Source organism: Piliocolobus tephrosceles, chromosome 15 (assembly GCF_002776525.5).
Source record: "Piliocolobus tephrosceles isolate RC106 chromosome 15, ASM277652v3, whole genome shotgun sequence".
NCBI classification, from domain to species: domain Eukaryota; kingdom Metazoa; phylum Chordata; class Mammalia; order Primates; family Cercopithecidae; genus Piliocolobus; species Piliocolobus tephrosceles.
In genome coordinates, this window is record NC_045448.1 from 25,633,822 (window position 1) to 25,652,997 (window position 19,176).

At 37.9% G+C, this 19,176-nt stretch overlaps 1 protein-coding gene across 14 annotated transcripts in view; it reads right to left on the reverse strand.

Moving 5' to 3' along the window:
- DTNB (dystrobrevin beta) overlaps positions 1-19,176 on the reverse strand; it is a 301,137-nt gene that overhangs the window by 221,597 nt on the left and 60,364 nt on the right. For all 14 annotated transcript variants that reach the window (XR_003309546.1, XM_023230081.2, XM_023230086.1 and 11 more), the window contains one exon: positions 4,918-5,003. Coding sequence is in view for 12 of the 14 variants with exons in the window: in XM_023230081.2 (XP_023085849.1) it covers positions 4,918-5,003 (86 nt within the window). In the remaining 2 variants the exon portion in view is untranslated. The remainder of the gene's footprint in view (positions 1-4,917; positions 5,004-19,176) is intronic.

Genomic DNA, 19,176 nt, shown 5'->3' on the forward strand with positions numbered 1-19,176 from the left:
CTAAAACATTTTGGTTACTTGAAAAATGTAAATCTAGCCATCACTCATTCAGATTAAACAGTCACTTCCATCTACTGAGGAGAAGGGATGGTTAACAGAAACCAGTGAAGATAATTATGCAGCTATGAGTGGTTAAAAAACTACAGCAGAAGAGTCTAAATTCTGAACAGGTGAAACTGTTTAACTATAACTTCAAAGGGAGGCCCTTCTACAGTCTGCTAATGAAACATCAAGGAAGCAAACAGTTGAAACATCAGTAGGAAGAGTCAATTCTGATCAAAACAGAATCTCAGGTCATCTTTTCTCTGACTACTGATAGTGTGGTCTATCAAAAACATGCAAAAAGATAAATAACATAAATTATTATTATAAAATCATTGTGTTAGAACCCAGAGGAAAACCCGTTATTCTGGTATATTTCTTATTTTCTATATGCATAGCAAATTTTTGTTTAAAACTATATTACACTTACGCATTTTGATCTAAAACCTATTTTTAAAGACATTATATTCAATCATGTGGGTGTCCTAAAACTTAACTGAGTTCTCACTTTTGGACACTAAAGAGGTTTCAAGTTTTCAAGTAAGTGTTGCAACAAATACACAAAAAACTTGGGGTATACTTCTGATTAATTCCTTAGGATAAACTCAAGAAGTAGACTGAGTGAATGAATATGAATCTTTTTAAAGCCTTCCTGAAATATACTGTTAAAGTGCCTTACCAGCTTTTTAACGAATTTAAAATACATACATATATGTATGAATCGTTTGCTCCTTTTAGTGCGACCAGATGCAATTTGAATAAGGAGACTAAGTTTCTTCAAAAACAAATAGCACAATTAAAGTAAATAAATCACACAGTCAAATTAATTGATAATTAAGCATGTTTTAATACATAATGGGCTTCACAGTCTACAAATTTGTTTCCTTGAGTTATATTTTGGGTTTCTGACATTACTGAATTTTGATTGTGTTTTTAATTAAAGTTTGTATTCCGATTACAAATCATTGGTATTTAGAACCCTGATAAAAAGTTACCTCTGAATCTAGGAAATAGTGTCTAATGGCCACAACAGTGAACCATCTCTGTAAATGAATGCTACCTGGAGACAGAAACTCTCTTAAGACAAATCTGAAAAATCTAAGAAACGTTTTAAACAAAAAGTACAAATATTTTTTCAGTCATTCAAATGCTATTTTTATACTAAAACAAACCAAAAACTCCATGTCAAATAAAAAAAGGAGAGGGGAGAAAATCATAGGAAAAATTCTAAGAAAGTAAAAAGCAGGAAGATCAAAGCAAAAAAAAAAAAAAAAAAAGTAGAAATGCTACAACATTCCACAAATGAGAAAACTTAATATAACAGGAGCATTAATAGAGGTAACAATAGAGTCCAGTCAGCAGAAGGAGGTTGGAGTGAACAAGAAGAACCAAAACAATGGAATAATTAGATAGGAGAAAGTGAATAAACAATCAAAGATCATTTGCTGTTACAATACAGTGTTATTTCTCCCTTTTGGCTACACAATTATTCAGCCACCTCAACTAAGTAGGACATTGCTGAGAACTAAAGGAGGGAAAGGTTCTGAAAATAGTCAAAACTAACAATCATACTACACAAGCTCAAGTGCTTCTCTCATAACAATCACTTTAAATTCTTATTTTAAATAGAATGCTAAGAGGTTTGGTTATGACTTCTCTGTCTGTAGCATATTAAAAGTAGTAGGTCAGAAGCAAGGAGAGATTTCCAGAGAGTGGTACACTGAAAATACATACCATCATGTTTGCCAGTGACAAAGGATATACACAAATCACCGCCGCCACCAACAACAACAAAAAACTCAAGAACTGAAAAAGCACAGTAGTCTCAAAATAGGAGGAGGAGGAATAGACAAATCAAGCTTTACAACTGGCCCTAAATCCTAAATGCATCAGAAAATGGCATCCTTAAGAGATGAAAATGTTAAAAGTATAATCAGTGAATTCTGATTTCTTTCTTTCTTTTCTTTTCTCTCTCGATCTTTCTTTTCTCTTCCCTTCTGTCTCTCTCTCTTTTCCTTCCTTCCCTCCCTCCCTCCTTTCTTCTTTCTTTCTTTCTTGCTTCCTTGAGACAGAGTCCCACTCCATCACCCAGGCTGCAGTGCAGTGGCATGAACATAGCTCACTGCAGCCTCCACCTCCTAGGCTCAAGTGATCCTCCTGGCTCAGCTTCCCAAGGAGCTGGGACCTCAGGTATGTACTGCCATGCCAAACTAACTTTTAAAATTACTTTTATTTTTATTTATTTACTTTGTTATTATTTTTTTTTGAGACACAGTCTCACCCCGTCGGCCAGGCTAGAGTGCAGTGGCACAATCTTGGCTCACTACAACCTCTATCTCCTGGTCTCAAGCAATTCTCCTGCCTCAGCCTCCCACGGAGCTGGGATTACAGGCGTGTGCCACCATGCCCGGATAATTTTTGTATTTTTAGTAGAGGCAAGGTTTCACCATGTTGGCCAGGCTGGTCTCGAACTCCTGACCTCAGGGGATCCTCCCCAACCTCCCAAAGTGCTGGGATTACAGGCGTGAACCACCGCGCCCAGCCTTAAAATTACTTTTATAGATACATGGTCTCGCTACACTGCCCAGGCTGGTCTCAAACTCCTGGCCTCAAGTGATCCTCCTACCTCAGCCTCCCAAAGTGCTGGGATTACAAGCATGAGCCACTGCACCCAGCCAAGTTCTGTTTAGAATGGAAGGGGCAGGCCACATTTTAACACATTTTAAAGTGGTTTCCACTCTGGAAGATTAAAAAGTAGAGACAGGCTTCCCTGCCCAAATATTTTACTTACGTTGAACATCTCAATCCCAAGCCAAGATAATTACAGTACAACAAAAATAAAGAAACAGACCTACAACTGGCAGAGAAACTACAATTTTTAGCATGGAAAAGATAAACCACACTTGAAATCTACTTGAATCAGAAAAACACAGTGATTGGTAACCCAGCACAGTCCCCATCACATCCATCCAAACATTATTGCAATGATCTGGGGTCCTGAGCACACTGACATGTCACCTTTGGCTTGGCCCATGGGCCTTTGTGCCACTTCAATCTTGGTCACTTTGTGTTCCTCCAAAAAGTTCAGAAGCCACATCTAAAAAAACTGCTATCACCTGGATCCCTTCCAAACCAAGAACTAGAATTTCTGCCTTTTCATGAACAGTTACAACATAGAACTGGAGTAATTTTAGTATTCAATCAACAATTTACATTTGACAAAATTTTAGGTATTTACTATGTGCCAGGTGAGCTGGCTCTATGTAAATATAGTAGACTTTAAAGAAACTTAAAGATTCCAGAATCATCTAGAATACAGTTAATTTTCTGCTAATGTATTTCTCTACTACTGTATTTTTCAACCAGTCTCCCCAATATTAATAAAGATGGTATATATATTCTTTATCTGGATCATTAAAAATCAGACAAGATTACAACTTTTCTTTGTGTTTGAATGAAATATACTTTCATATATATTCTATTCCTCAGAAAAACACCATTTTTATATTTTACAAAAATATAAAAGAAATTTCAGCCCAAATAATATTTTGAGACATACCATGTGAAAAACCTCACAAGAATACCTAAATAAAACCATAATTTTTATTACCAAAAATATGTTCTACATTGCAGCTAATTTTGAAATGAAGATAAATACATTAAGATCTTTCTTTGGAGTAGCTAAATCTGTATCTAGTGGGCCATCTAACTTTCCAACTTTCAGTGTCATAGTAAAGTAAGAAAAAGCACAAAAAACAAATACACCTCTGAAGTAATCTTGCCCAAAAACCTGTATTAATACTTGAATCTGATCAAGCCTCTGTATCTTCCAATTTAAAAAAAAAAAAAAAAGCAGGGCACAGAGGAACATGGCAAAGACCCAGTCATCCAAATCCGGGCTCACAGGGTACTGCACTACCTCATTAAGACTTCAGTCTCAACCCCTGAAAGCTGACATCCAGTTTCCTACTCCGTGGCTACTGCTTTATGGCACTCTGAACACTGTACTGAAATTACACGTGTGTCTCCTGCTACAGCACCAGTACCAGGGAGCACAATCACATAGCTCAGAACAAGGCTCTGACGTCTGAATTAAAACCCCAGCTTTGCCCCCTTGGTTAACTCATTGATAAAAATGAAGAAAATATCACCTGCTGCTCAAAGGAATTTTAAGGATTCCATGAGAAAATATATGTAAAGCACCTAGCACAATTCTTGGCGTATCTTAGGGAGTTAGTAACTAATGACTGAATAAATAAAAACCATAAGCAGCAAAATTAAATAGTGAATTTCATCCCTTTTGATTTCATCTAATCACCTTCTTACAGTATCTAATAAATGGTAAAATGCCAAAGTGACTAATGGTTAAAAAAAATTAGCAAACATAACAGGAATATTTTTAAAAAACAGGTCATCAGCTTCTAAATAACTATGGCTGATTCTAGGGTAGTAAGGAATAATGTAATCACAGCAAACATCACCTGATGAAGAATGGAGTTATTAAGAGCTAAACCAGACCAAACCTAGTAAAAGCAATCAAATTTACTTTAACGAAAAGTTCTCAATATAATCATTTTCAAGCATAATTTTAATAATGTGGAAAACATTTCTAAAATAAGTTTTTAAATGTCAGCATTATGATTCTGAGTCCTTTCAGTTTTCTCACTAAAAAATACTAACAATAAATTAAATCAACCACCTTTTCCATCTGAACAGTAGGTGGCATAACTGACCTACTGTGGGCCAGCTGCTGCAGTGAGTGATAACAGTAATTTTTTTAAAAGCTCAGTATAACATCATTCAAAATTCTGACAATATTCATTTAAAAGTCCTAATTTGAAAATGACATTTTTCAAATAATATGAAAATACTTACATCTCAATTTGTCCAGCATTTTTCCACCACACATGGTTGCTAACATAGCTTTAACTGAAAATACCGTCAACTTGCCTCGGCCCTCACTGCAAAATAAATTATATTAGAAATAATTGCTATCTGAAACCACAAAAGGAGTCAAATGTATCACTAAATACTGAGCAACCAGTAAGTTGATTCCTGACCTTGTCTATTACAATTTTACCACATTTGGAAACCCTGGATTTTTTTTTTTTTTTTTTTTTTTTCTTCATTTGTAGAATAAGACTTCTCCTATGCTGGGTGAAGAATGCTAAAGCTAGCCTGAATTTTCTGGAAGTAAGTTTTAGAAACACTCTCTGTAATTTCTATTGGCTATGTAGCAGAGGTCAAATGGATGAACCTGAAGTGAATTTCCTATTAATTAAACCCATTAAATCCACAGCTGCAGTTCTCAAGTATTCAAAACTGAGGGGCCACCTGGTTTGAATATACTTCAGAAACATAACCTTACATCAGGATATTACAACGGTTTCTTGTTACATACTAAACAACAGGGTGTATCTTGCTATGAAGATTTTATAGTACACTCATCTTTGTTTTTACTGTAACAATCTTTATGTTACCACGTGTTTATTCTAAGAAGCTCAATCACACCTATCTCAGATCATCTAATACACCACTGTAAGAAAAGTGAAGAGGAAGGGATAGTAACATTAATTCTTCTTTAGGAACTGGAAAGATGAAATGCAGAACATAAATGAATCACCTAAAGTAATGCTGCACACCACCAGCAGAACCAAGATAGTATCACCAAGGCCTCTGACCCAGAGTGTCCACGGCTTCATTCATTCAACTATGCCCTGGTTTCACAGCAGATAAAAACTTCACTAGTTGGTTGTTAAAGTTACCACATGTAAGCCAAGAATGTGCTTTTTGTGTTAATTTTTAAAAGCTTGTGTTCACAATGTTTCATTGTAACTTAGAGTAAAATACTTTCGCAATAATGAGAGCTATACCATCTTTGTTTTGAAAAAGCAGGTATCATCCTATTTATATCCACTAATGGTTCTAATACAGTGTTTCCCATTCTCCACAGAAAGATCACACCTGAAAAAAGGCAAATAGCCTATAAGCTAGAAAATCACCCGTGAAAACACCACCAGGAAATATCAACATTTGTTACAGTTGAGCTTTTAACTATTACATCTCCTTGAGTTAATTCGTAAAACAAAATAGGAATGCCCGCAACTAGCTAAAATTAGAATGGGTTTTTTAAAATATATTGTTCTTCAGAAATAAAGATACAGCTCCATGTACAAGGCAATATGGCACCCAGAAATAAGGCATATTCCTGCATCAAATATCTACTGCATTATGTAAGAAAAGCTAATGGTTATAAGATAGATCATTAGGTTAAAAGGAATGGGTTTCTAAGACTGACACAGAGCTTTTACAGTGGACTTTCTTTTTTCACACCAAGCACTTGAATGCTGAGTCTACATTTAAGCACACCCTACCTTATGGGACGAGTCGACTTTCCACTACTAAAGTACAAAGAAGGAAAAAAAAAAAAACATATATTTGCTTTCTCATCTTTCTTTGAAACTAGGATGGGGCACAAAAAAGAGCTCCACCAATAAAATGCACTATGCTAGATTTCAAGGGGGGAAATGATTAACTTGGGGAAGCAGGGACTCCAGAAGAATCCACCTGCTGGGGATGGCAGCAGTAGGAGCAGCCACATCCAGTGCTCTGGGGAGCAGAGATAATGATACTTAGGAGCAGCACCCAGAGCCCAGCGTCAGTGGTGTTTGGAGCACAAGCAGCAAGGTCTGTGGCCAGAGAGGTGTCTTTGTGAGAGTTCTGTGCAATTATTTTGCACTATGTTCCTGGCAGTGTAGTTTTCAAGCCTACTTTCCCAACCTACTTACAGAATCTGTGGGTCACCCTTTTAATTAATTAGCCAGAGATGGTATCTATTACTGACACCTAAGAACTCTGATGGATACAGCTTCTAACCTGAAGTGGCCCACAAAGATGAAGCAACAAAAGAAACTATTGCTGAAGTCCAGAGTGGGATTAAGAATGCCTGATGGGCCGGGTGCCGTGGCTCACGTCTGTAATCCCAGCACTTTGGGAGGCCGGGGCGGGCGGATCACCTGAGGTCGGGAGTTCAAGACCAGCCTGACCAACATGGAAAAACTCCGTCTCTACTAAAAGTACAAAATTAGCCAGGCGTGGTGGCGCATGCCTGTAATCCCAGCTACTCAGGAGGCTGAGGCAGGAGAATTGCTTGAACCCAGGAGGCAGAGGTTGCGGTGAGCTGCGATCGCACCATTGCACTCCAGCCTGGCAACAAGAGCGAAACTCTTTCAAAAAACAAAACAAAACAAACAAAAACTTGTTATACATGTTGCAACGCATAAAAATTTCCGTAATAGAATGTATGTATACACACACACACACAAACATTAAAAATACCAAGGCTTAGGCCCAACCCTTAAAGATCCTAATTATTTGGCCTAGGGTGGGGTGTTGGCATTGGTAATTCTTAAAAGTTTTCCAGGTGATTCAAAACACAGCCAGAACTGAGAACCACTGACCCAAAACAAGTCAAATGTATTAAAAAAAAAAAAGACACAAGAGAAAAAGGGGAAGTGCATTCACATACACAAAATAGCCATGAAAGAAATACAAATGACTATTAAGTGCATGAAAAGGCACTGACTTTAATTAATTAAAGGAAAAGAAATCTAAAAAATAATGAGATACATTCTGTAAATGTCCTAAGTTACCGTTTCCAAAGACTGTCCTCAGTCTAAGTAGTGTGAAGTCTGACTTAGGTGAAATACATTTTTTTTGTTGTTGTGTTTTTTGTTTTGAGACAGGGTCTCCCTCTGTCGCCCAGGCTGGAATACAGTGGCATGATCACAGCACACTGCATCCTCAACCTCCTGGGCTCAAGCGATCCTCCCGCCTTCGCCTCCTGAGAAGCTGGGACCACAGGCACGTGCCACCTCTTGAAAGATTTTTAAAGAAACAATTTAGCTACACTTCCTTTTATTTTGTAATGTAATATTTATCACTTTCATAATTGATTACTTTTAAAATGATCACTTTAAAGAGAGAGTATATGTGCCCGAAAAAAGTAAGTCATCTCTCTGGTTTTCCGTAATTTTAAGCTCTAACCATCACCAACGATTATGCCTTTAGTTAATTCTGTATGGTATCCTTTTTAACTTTTCATTAAAATATAATGAACATACAGAAAAGTGCATAATTCATGAATGAACTTTCACAAAATGTTCTCTCATGAACATTTAAAGTTCACTGAATGAACTTGCATAAAATAAACACCCAGGTAACTAACCAGTACTCAGGTCAAAAGACAGAACATTACTAGCACCCAGAAGCACCTCTTTCCTAAACCCACTTCCCACTGTGGTAGCTTCTATCCTTTTGGGTGTTTTGTTTTGTTTTGTTTTTTGTTTTAGACAGAATCTCTCTCTGTTGCCCAGGCAGTGGTGTGATCTCGGCTCACTGTAACCTCCACCTCTTGGGTTCAAGTGATTCTTGTGCCTTAGCCTCCCTAGTAGCTGGGATTACAGGTGCGCACTAGCACGCCCAGATAATTTTTTTAATTTTTAGCAGATACGGCATTTCACCATGTTGGCCAGGCTGGTTTAGAACTCCTGACTTCAGGTGATCCACCCACCTCAGCCTCCCAAAGTGCTGGGATTGCAGGCGTGAGTCACCGCACCCAGCCTGGTAACATCTATCCTGACTTCTAGTATCACAGGTCAGATTTGCCAGCAACTGAACTTCGTATAAATGGAATCTTACAGTATGTACTCTTTTGTGTCTGGCTTCTTTCGCTCAACAAAATATCTGCAAGATTTATTATGTTGTTACATATATTAGTTCATCCTGCTATGCAGCATTCTGTTACATGAATATACTGCATTTTATCCATTCTCTTATTAAGGGATATTTTCAAACTCTCTATTTTAAACTATTCGATGAGCATGACAAACAAAACATGAGTCACTGCCTATATTATAGGTAGAAATAAATACTTGTTGACTTATTGATATTCCTTACTAAAAGAAAGAAAAAAAAGCTGCTTGTGGGTAAAAGTGAAGCCAACAGCATAAGAACTGATAACATTCTAAGGATTATAATACAATCAGCCCTCAGTATCCATGGGGGATTGGTTCCAGGGCCCCTGCAGATATCAAAATCCACAGATATTCAAGTCCCCTCCAGAACTGGCCCTCCATATCCATGGGTATCTGAATCCACACATGGGAATCCTGGGCGACAGGATTCCACACATTCAGCCTGGGCGACAGAGCAAGACTCTGTCTCTAAATATATAAATAAATAAATCAGGACAAAAATCACAACCCAGGGAGCTTTATCCCAGAATATAAGGCTATTTTGACATATGAAAACCAATCAATATAATTCACTATCTCGACAAACCAAAAAGAAAGGCTACATGACCATCTGAATAGATGCAGATGACAAAATTCAACATCAATTCCTGATAACCTGAGGATACAGAGGGTCAAGGGGTACTGGCAATGCTGAGGAGTCTGAAAATAGTCCAGAGGGAAAAGCACAGCATCTTGGAAATACCTTAAGGAAGAATGCCATCCTTAGGATCCTATCGACTTCTAAAGTGATTATATCTGGGAACTGTGGCGCATGCCTGTAATCCCAGCTACTCAGGAGGCTGAAGCAGGAGGATCACTTAAGTCCAGGGATTTGGGACCAGCCTGGGCAATACAGTGAGACCTCATCTCTCAAGAGAAAAATAATAATACACTAAAATAAAGTGATTATTGTTGGTCTAATACTTAAAAAGGAATTATTAAGAAAATATCTCTGGAATTATTTGGATAGACCAAGCAGAAGAATTAATGTAATTATTTCTTTCTCTCTATACCAAGTAGGCCCTTTATCAAAAGAGACAGCACATTATCTAAGCACAGAAAAAGGAGAGAAACAAAGGGGGTAGAAAACTGTTCCATTCTTTTCACACAGAATTTATACACTCAAGAAGCCTGAAATGATGTTTTTGAATGTGCATATTCATAGTCATTTTTTGCAGCATGTTTCTAATGGCAAGACTGGAAATAATCAAACTGTCCATTAATAGAAGACTGCTATCATAAAAAGAATAAGAAATTATATATGAAAGAAAATTATATGCAAAGCAGACTAAGGGGAAAAAGCAAGGTATAGAACAAAATAATTGTTAGAAGGTTATCTAACAACTATGTTAAAAAAGAGGGAGAAAAATAATATATTTGTTTGCAAATATATAAACTATATGTGAGAGGATATTGAGAAAATAACAACACTGGTAGCCTCCAGGGTGGGAAGTAGGCAGCTTAGAGAGAGGAATGAAATGGTGGGTAACTTCACATTGTAAGTATTAAAAACACTTATACTAGAAAAGAATAAGGTTCTCAAGTCAATAATCTAACCCTCCAACTTAAGACACTAGAAAAAGAACAGCAAATTAAACTCAAAACAAGAAAAAAGGTAAAAAATACTATAAGTAAGAGCAGAAATTAATGATGCTGAAAACAGAAAAATACAGAAAAATATCAATAAAACCAAAAGCTGGTTCTTTGACTAGAAATCTCTTGCCAGACTAACTAAGAAAAAAAAGAAGATACAAATTACCAACATTAAGAAAGAGGGGATATCACCACAGGTTCTACAGACATTCCAGAAATAATAAAGAAAGATTATTTAAAAACCTTTATGTCCATGAATTCAACAACTTGGATGAACTAGACACATAAAGACTACTCCTTGAAAAACACAAACTACCAAAGCTCACTCAAGAAGAAACAGATAAACTGAATAGACCCATATCCATTACAAATTGAATCTACATTTTAAAGTCTTGCAAAAAAGAAAGCTCCTCATTCTGAGGGCTGTACTGGAGACCTCTAAACATTTAAAGAAGAAAAACCTGCATTTCTACTCACTCTTCCAGGTAATAAAAAAAAGGGAGAAAACACTTCCCAACTCTTTTTATAAGGTCAGTATTATTCTTTTTTTAATAATTTCAACTTTTATTTTATTCATTTATTTATTTATCTGTAGAGACAGGGTCCCACAATGTTGCCCAGGCTGGTCTCAAACTCCCAGACTCAAGTGATCCTCCTGCCCTAGCCTCCCAAAGTGCTTGGATTACAGGCATGAGCCACCACGCCTGGCTCCATTTTTATTTTAGACTGAGGGGATACATGTGTAGGCTTGTTACATGGGTGTAGTGCGTAATGCTGAAGTTTGGGGTATGAATGATCCTATCACCCAGGTAGTGGGCACAGTATTCAACAGTTTTTCAACCCTTGCCCCCTCCCTCTGTACTCACTCTAGCAGTCCCCCGTGTCTACTGTTCCCATCTTCATGTCCATGAGTTTATGTTTATGTTTAGCTCCCACTTATAAATGAGAACGTCTCAGTATTTGGTTTTCTGTTCCTGCATTAATTTGTTTAGGATAAGGGTAAGGCCAGCATTATTCTGATACTGAAAACAAAGACATTACAATAAAAGACAAGTCAGTATCTCTCATGAAAATAGTTACAAAAATCTTGAACAAAATGAGCAAATCAAATGAGGGACAGGACGGGTGCAGTGGCTCACACCTGTAATCCCAACACGTTGGGAGGCCAAGATGGGTGGATCACGAGGTCAGGCATTTGAGACTATCCTGGCCAACATGGTGAAACCTTGTCTCTACTAAAAATACAAAAATTAGCCAGGCATGGTGGTGCTCACTTATAGTCCCAGCTACTCAGGAGGCTGAGGCAGGAGAACCGCTTGAACCCGGGAGGCGGAGATTGCAGTGAGCCGAGATCGCGCCACTGCACTCCAGCCTGGGCGACAGAGCAAGACTCTGTCTCTAAATATATAAATAAATAAATCAGGACAAAAATCACAACCCAGGGAGCTTTATCCCAGAATATAAGGCTATTTTGACATAGGAAAACCAATCAATATAATTCACTATCTCGACAAACCAAAAAGAAAGGCTGCATGAGCATCTGAATAGATGCAGATGACAAAATTCAACATCAATTCCTGATACTCTCAGAAAACTCAGGAAAAAAGAGAATTTCTTCCATGTGACAATGGGCATCTTTAAAAATAACCATGGCGACCATCAGACTCAGTGAAGAAAGACGGAGTGCTTTTCCCCTAAGATCAAGAACAAATCAAGAGGACTGCACCCACCACTCCTTGTCAACATCACACTGCAGAACCCAGCTGGTGAAATAAGACAAGGAAAATAAACAAAAAAAATACACATTAGAAGTAAAGAAAGAAAACTGTGTCCATTCCAGGCAATATGATCATATGTAGAAAAGCTATAGAACTACTAACGACACTATAGTAAGTGAGTTAATTAAAAATATTTTTAAAAAACGTTCCAGATCTGTATGCTGAAAACTACAAATATGAATGAAAGAAATCAAAGACAATTTAGAGAGATATACTATGTTCATAAAATGGAAGGTTCAATGTAATTTAAATGTCAATTTTCTCTAAACTGCTCAGAAACGGGTTGCAATTCAAAGCAATCCTCTGAGGAGATGGAGGCGGGGGAAAAAACAAAACTGTTCTTCCTACTCTCTTACACAGCACTTCACTTCTGACACCAGATGCCTAGGGAGTTATTTCCCCACGCACCAAGCAAGCAGTTCTCCAGCGGATACCAGCTGGATGTCTATAATCTAATTCAAGTCTGACACCATTTACCTGGAGATAGCACCAGACCTCACAGGCTGAGGGCTCAGTCCCCCAAGACTGCTCCCCATATCAGATATCAGTAGCAAGTAGTAGGCTGTCACCTATGCTTCTGACCAAGTAACTATAAAATTGGGGTTCCCATGACCCTTCCTTGGACTGATTAGTTTGCTAGACTGGCTCACAGAACTCAGGAAAACACCTATATTTAACCACTTATTTATGAAGGATATTATAAAAGATACAGATGAACAGTCAGATGGAGGAGATGCATAGGGTGTGTTTGTGGGAAGGGGTACACAGCTTCCATGCCTTCCTCAGGTGTGCTACGCTCCAGGAACTTCCACCTGCTCAGCTATCCGGAGGCTCTCCAAACCTAGTCCTTTTGGGTTTTTTATAGAGGCTTAACTACATAAGAGTGACTGATTATATATTTGGCCATTGGTGATCTGCCTTCAGCCCCTCTCCCTTCTTGGAGGTTAAGGGGGGGCGCTGAAAGTCCCAGTTCTCTAATCAATCACATGGTTAGTTCCCCTGGCAAACAGTCTATATCCTAAATCCTAAGACTGGCCTCCTTAGGACAAAAGATGCTGCTATCACTCAGGAAACTACAAAGGTCTTAGGAGTTCAGGGTAAAGAACCGGGGTCAAAGTCCAAATACTAGAACAAAAGATTCTACCACCTATCTACAAGGGGGTATCAGGAGCTCTGTCTCAGGAACCTGGGCAGAGATCAAACATTAGAACAAAAGATTCTCCTACAACCCCTATCACTCAGGAAATTACAAGGGTCTCAGGGGCTCTGTGCCAGGGACTGAGGGCAGAGACCAACATGTATATTTCTTATCATTTCGCAAATCCCAACTGAATTCACAATAGGGTATTTCCGTAGAAATCAACAAGATCATTTCTTGTGTATTTTTAGAGTTCTAAACCCATGCAAATCCTCAATAAGGTATGAGAATAAAATTACTGTTCAGATGCCTAAACCCCATCCTGTTCTTGTTATGTTGAAAAAGCCCCTTGTGCTATTTTCATATGCATCCAGAGCTGAGAACCACCAACATAGAGCTCTGAATGCAACAGTAAGACTTTAGCTTTTATTTTGTTGGCAATGATAAATCAAAGGACATAATAAAGGATTACAGAAAATTAATCACACTGCATTTGCGTAAATCTTTCTGGCTCCAAATCTCTCTTCCTTCAAAGAGACAGAACTGTTATCTATTCCTTGCTGCAGAGAAGAAACTGTTGCTATCTATGCAGACAGACGGGAAAGTATGGCAGAGTCCAGCATACTAGCAGGTCACACTTCCAACTCTTCGTGAAAAGAGACTTACCTCGCTAATACTCATCCATAAACATTACCCAATGGATCTTCATGGGTACTAAGATATCTTTACTTCTCTATATTATGATAATAATTAGCACTTGTACAACATTTTCTTAATCTTCGAAATGTTTTTAGAAACACTAATATTTTACAACACTTTGCATCCTTATTCAAAATATCCTTTGACTCAACCCTGTTGTAAATATTAGTCCTAGATTCAGAGATTCTCATATTCAAATACAGAGTAACAGATATAATTCTCAATTAACCTGGATCAGCACTAAAACATCTGTATTCTTTTCCATTCATTAATATTATTATTAGTCTCAATGGCTGGTCTCTTATGAAGGAATCTGTTAATTTACAGAATAATCTAGAGCAGGCTATTTATAGTAAAAAAAAGACTCATTAACCCCTCAACTAAGTATTGCCAGTAATGTGTGGTCCCTTAACATATCATCTCTGAGATCCACTGTTGAACCACTTTTCTTATTCACAACAGCCATGCAGAAATCTCCACACATAATCTCCCACCCAACAAACCACGAATCTTCTCTTCCCTCTGCCTGTAGGCACTTTCAGGCAGACAAATGTATGTGTGCTTAATATCACAGGCTTTATTAAGTGTCAGGGAATATGCATCAAAGCGTCAATGTGTAACTGAATAGGATAAACAGACTATATAAGCAGAGTGGAAGGAGTTTTAAGTTCAAGTAAAAGTAGAGGAATCTGAGATTAAGGATCATAGTAAATGTGAGCGGGATGAATTTACAGACAGGAGAGATTTGGGGAAAATACTTAGTGAATCTTTATGTTTAAGAATACATTCATAAGTAAGTACGCATCCTGAGAATGGGGCAGTGGGCTCAGGTCTTAATTACTAACCAGTCTGCCCCATTCATATCACTTATCATTTACCACTTTAGGTTCACAGTTTGTGCTATCAAAAGGTTTACACACTCTTGAAAAGGAAATATTAATATAAACAAAAATATACACAAAAGTTATAATTGTATATTTAAATACAGTTACAGAAACTTATTAAAGAAGCCAGGCGTGGTGGCTCACGCCTGCAACCCCAGCACTTTGGGAGGCTAATGCAGGCGGATCACTTGAGACCAGGAGTTTGAGACCAGCCTCAAACTGTATTAATAAAAATACAAAAATTAGCCAGGTGTGGTGATGTGTGCCTGTAGTTCCAGCTACATGGGAGGCTGAGGCAGGAGAATTACTTGAACCCAGGAGGTGGAGGTTACAGTGAGCCAAGATCACACCACTGCTCTTCAACATGGGCGACAGAACAAGACCCTGTCTCAATAAAAAATTTAAAAAGAAACTTATTAAAGATTCCAGTATAAAATTTTAAAATTCCAGTATCACTTGGAAATTTATACTTTAAAATTCCAGTATAACTTGGCATAAAGAAATAGTTATCCGATAAAACTAATGAAGGCGTAGCCTCTACATCCTTACTCCCACAAATCATGTTACTTATATTTTTCCCTCCAAAAAGAAAAAAAAAATTAGCTCCTTTCTCTCAACTGATTGTTTTGCAGGCCAAACGTCAGCAGTGACTCCTCTGTGCAGAATGCTTTTCTTGGCACTAAAACCCCTCAGTCTACTTTAAGCCTAACTTCCTACAACTGCCTCCAAACAAGGCCAAGAGGAAGCATTACCTTTGCTTTTCTAGTATTTCTTTAGAGCCCCAGCATTCTTCCTCTACAACTAGAGGCAAGCAGAGAGAAAACTGCAGCCACTCAGCACCCTGACACTGTCCGACTTTGTTCTTTATCTAACTGATTCCTTCTTCTTGGAAGAACTCATTCTTGATCCTTCCCACAAGACATCTGAAATTATTCTGTATACACTGGTCAAGTTATACTTAAAACTGAATAATTAGCTGCCCCTGGCCACAGCACATGTCCTCACCAATGTCCATGTTTTCACTACTTCCAATGTAAAAGTCCAAGTTTATATCAGAATCAATTCTCTTCAAACAAGATTTGGAAAAGATATTTAACCAGGTTTCATCACAAATAATGTTACTCACTTCAAATCTGGCCTACGAGAGCTACAGAGTTGATTGGTAGGTCAACATTTGAAATATAATGCAATTAACAGTGAATACTAACCCCTCTGTCAAGACACTAAGATGAAAAGATAAACAGGTAATATTTGTTGAGATGGTTAAGACAGAATAAACTTGTTATTTTAACCCCACTCAAATAGAAGCCCTCCAGAGAATGTCCTCCTTCAGTAAGGGACATGATGATTCTCTTTCTCAGCCTTCTCTGCATGATTCATTTCCACAGCCCTATCATTTTACAGTCTGACAACAAACTATGCGCATGACTTCTAAAAAGAGTTATTATCCAACACTGAGAAAACACCATTATTAGCTCTGTGCCAAGCTAAGCAGACAATGAGTCATCCTGAATAAACGCTGTTATGTTTTAACATGCAGGTACCTTCTGAAGCCTCTGAAGTCCCCACCTGTTCCCTGGAGATGGGAAATCATTCGTTCCAGGTCAGTAAGGTCTCAAATTCTGCCTTTCAATATTTAAAACTAACCTAATCTGGATGACGATTCTAGCTTTACACTATCTAGTAGGGGTTTGCTATTCAAATTAATACTTGTGAAAACAAGACTACAGGTAGTATTTTGTACTTAAGAACACAAGCTGTTTCTATCTCTTTAGCAAATGATTATGGATGCTGCCAACCATAAATTTCTCACACAGAAATAGACTTCAACTTTAAAAACACTATTACCAGTCCGATTATCGTATGTAGCTAAAAGTAATAAGAGCATCTCTCTTTGATTTTCAAAAACTCGGATTCTGCCAATTAATCTTAATTTACAAAACTTCACAGTGTAAGGATGTCGCAATAATCAACTGCAAATCAAGAATCCATTTGGCAAATGTCAAACAGCTTTAATCAAGTAAAATCAACTTAGAATATTATTCCATTTTATCACAATCAGAATGCCTGCTGCTTTTCATTTCAATCTTATAAACATTTATAAATAATTTAGCGTTATACTAATTAATGAAAGAAATATAAGCAGAATCTCTGCTCTCAAGGACATCCACTCCATTTTGAACACTTACAAGAAGTTTACAACATTATGTAATTAAAGGCCAAAATAATAATATAAACAAGAACTGTAAGTCATCAAAAGGATTAAAATGGGACTGGTGATAATAAGGTAGGCTACACAGTAGGTAAAAACTTGGGTGGAGGCTGGGCGGAGTAGCTCACACCTGTAACCCTAGCACTTTGGGAGGAAGAGGTGGGCAGATCAGGAGGTCAGGAGTTTGAGACTAGCCTGACCAACATGGTGAAACCCCATCTCTACTAAAAATACAAAAATTAGCTGGGTGTGGTGGTGCGTGCCTGTAATCCTAGCTACTCAGGAGGCTGAGGCAGAAGAATCGCTTGAACCTGGGAGGCGGAGGTTGCAGTGAGCTGAGATTGCGCCACTGCACCCCAGCCTGGGCAACAGAGTGAGACTCCGTCTCAAAAATAAATAAATAAAATAAAATAAAAACCTGGGTTGAATCCTCAGAAACAGAAAGGATTTGGACAGAACAAAAGGAGACTGGGCAATCCCAGACAGATGTGGGAGCTGACAGGGAACAAAGCGCATGGCATTTGTCTGAGGAAAATGAGCATGTCATATTGGAAAAGAAGAGTGTCTCTAGGAGCGTAATTAGAGGTTGGTGTGGGCAGGGAGGTAAGCAGTGTTATCATTAAACCAAATGGAGGAGTGTGAGCTTAATTCAAAACCACAGGGATTCTCTGAAGGTTTCTGAAGTGGGAAGTTACATGATGAAACAGTGTCTTGTTCAGATTAATTTCGAAGTGAGGTACTGAACGGACAGAAGTCTCTCTGGACTTGTTACTACTTCTCTCCTCTGTTTCAGAAAAAAACAAAGGCAAGGAAAAAGAAACACAGTAAGAAAAAGTATTCCTCCTGCCCTTTCTTTTAAAAAAAATAAATAAACAGAAAAGAAGCAGAGAGGAATAAACAAAAAAAAATTCTGAAATATTAGCTAATAGTAAAACCCTTTGCAAGTCTGAATTCAGAAGATTCTGAATTCAGAACATTCTTGTTTGTAAATTAGCACAAACTCATGACTTCTCTTGGAAGAAAAGCTACAAGACAAAGAGTAAGGAAGTGATGGATGGCCCGGTGTGGTAGCTCATGCTTGTAATCCCAAGACTCTGGAAGGCCGAGGCAAGAGAATTCCTTTAAGCAAAGAGTTCAAGACCACCCTGGGCAACAAAGCAAGACCCTATCTCTATAAAAAATAAAAAATAAAATAATTAGCCTGTTCACATTGAGAAATAGCTCTGAAATTTTAAAAAGAAAAAGAAAATAGCCAAGCATGATGGCATGCATCCAGTAGTCCTAGCCACTCTGGAGGCTGAAGCAGGAGAATCGCTTGAGCCCAGGAGTTCAAAGTTGCAGTGAGCTATGATCATGCCACTGTACTCCAGCCTGAGTGACAGAGTAAGACCTTGTCTCTTAAAAAAAAAGAAAAGTTAAATGTGCTACAACGGCGGAAAATTTTCCCACTCAGCACTAGGACTCTGATCTTACTTGGCTGGCTTTTTTCTCATGATCCTGAATTCTTCTAAAAACAAGCAGGGATGTAAATAAATACTGCACACCAACACATGAAATGTCTGTGCCTCCCAGGAAATTACAGTTTTGTTTAAAAATCACTAATGAAGAAGACTGTAACCTAATATTATCTTTTTTCAGCAACATCCATTCCATAATATGCTAGGCTGGGTAGATTAAGAATTTATGGAAGACATTTGCTTTTATTTAAAATGGACTGGTTTGTTTCTGCTTTGTTTTGTATTGTTTTGTTTTAAACATTCAGTATTAAGGAGGAACAATATAACTTTCTAAATGGATTCAAATTAAACTGCTGAACCAACTTTTTTTTTCTGAGACGGAGTTTTGTTCTTTTGTTCTTATTGCCCAGGCTGGAGTGCAGTAGTGTGATCTCGGCTCACTGCACCTTCTACCTCCTGGGTTCAAGTGATTCTCCTGCCTCAGCCTCCCTGGGGTTACAGGCATGCACCACCACGCCTGGCTAATTTTTTGTATTTTTTTCTTGTTTTTTTTTAATAGAGATGGGGTTTCTCCATGT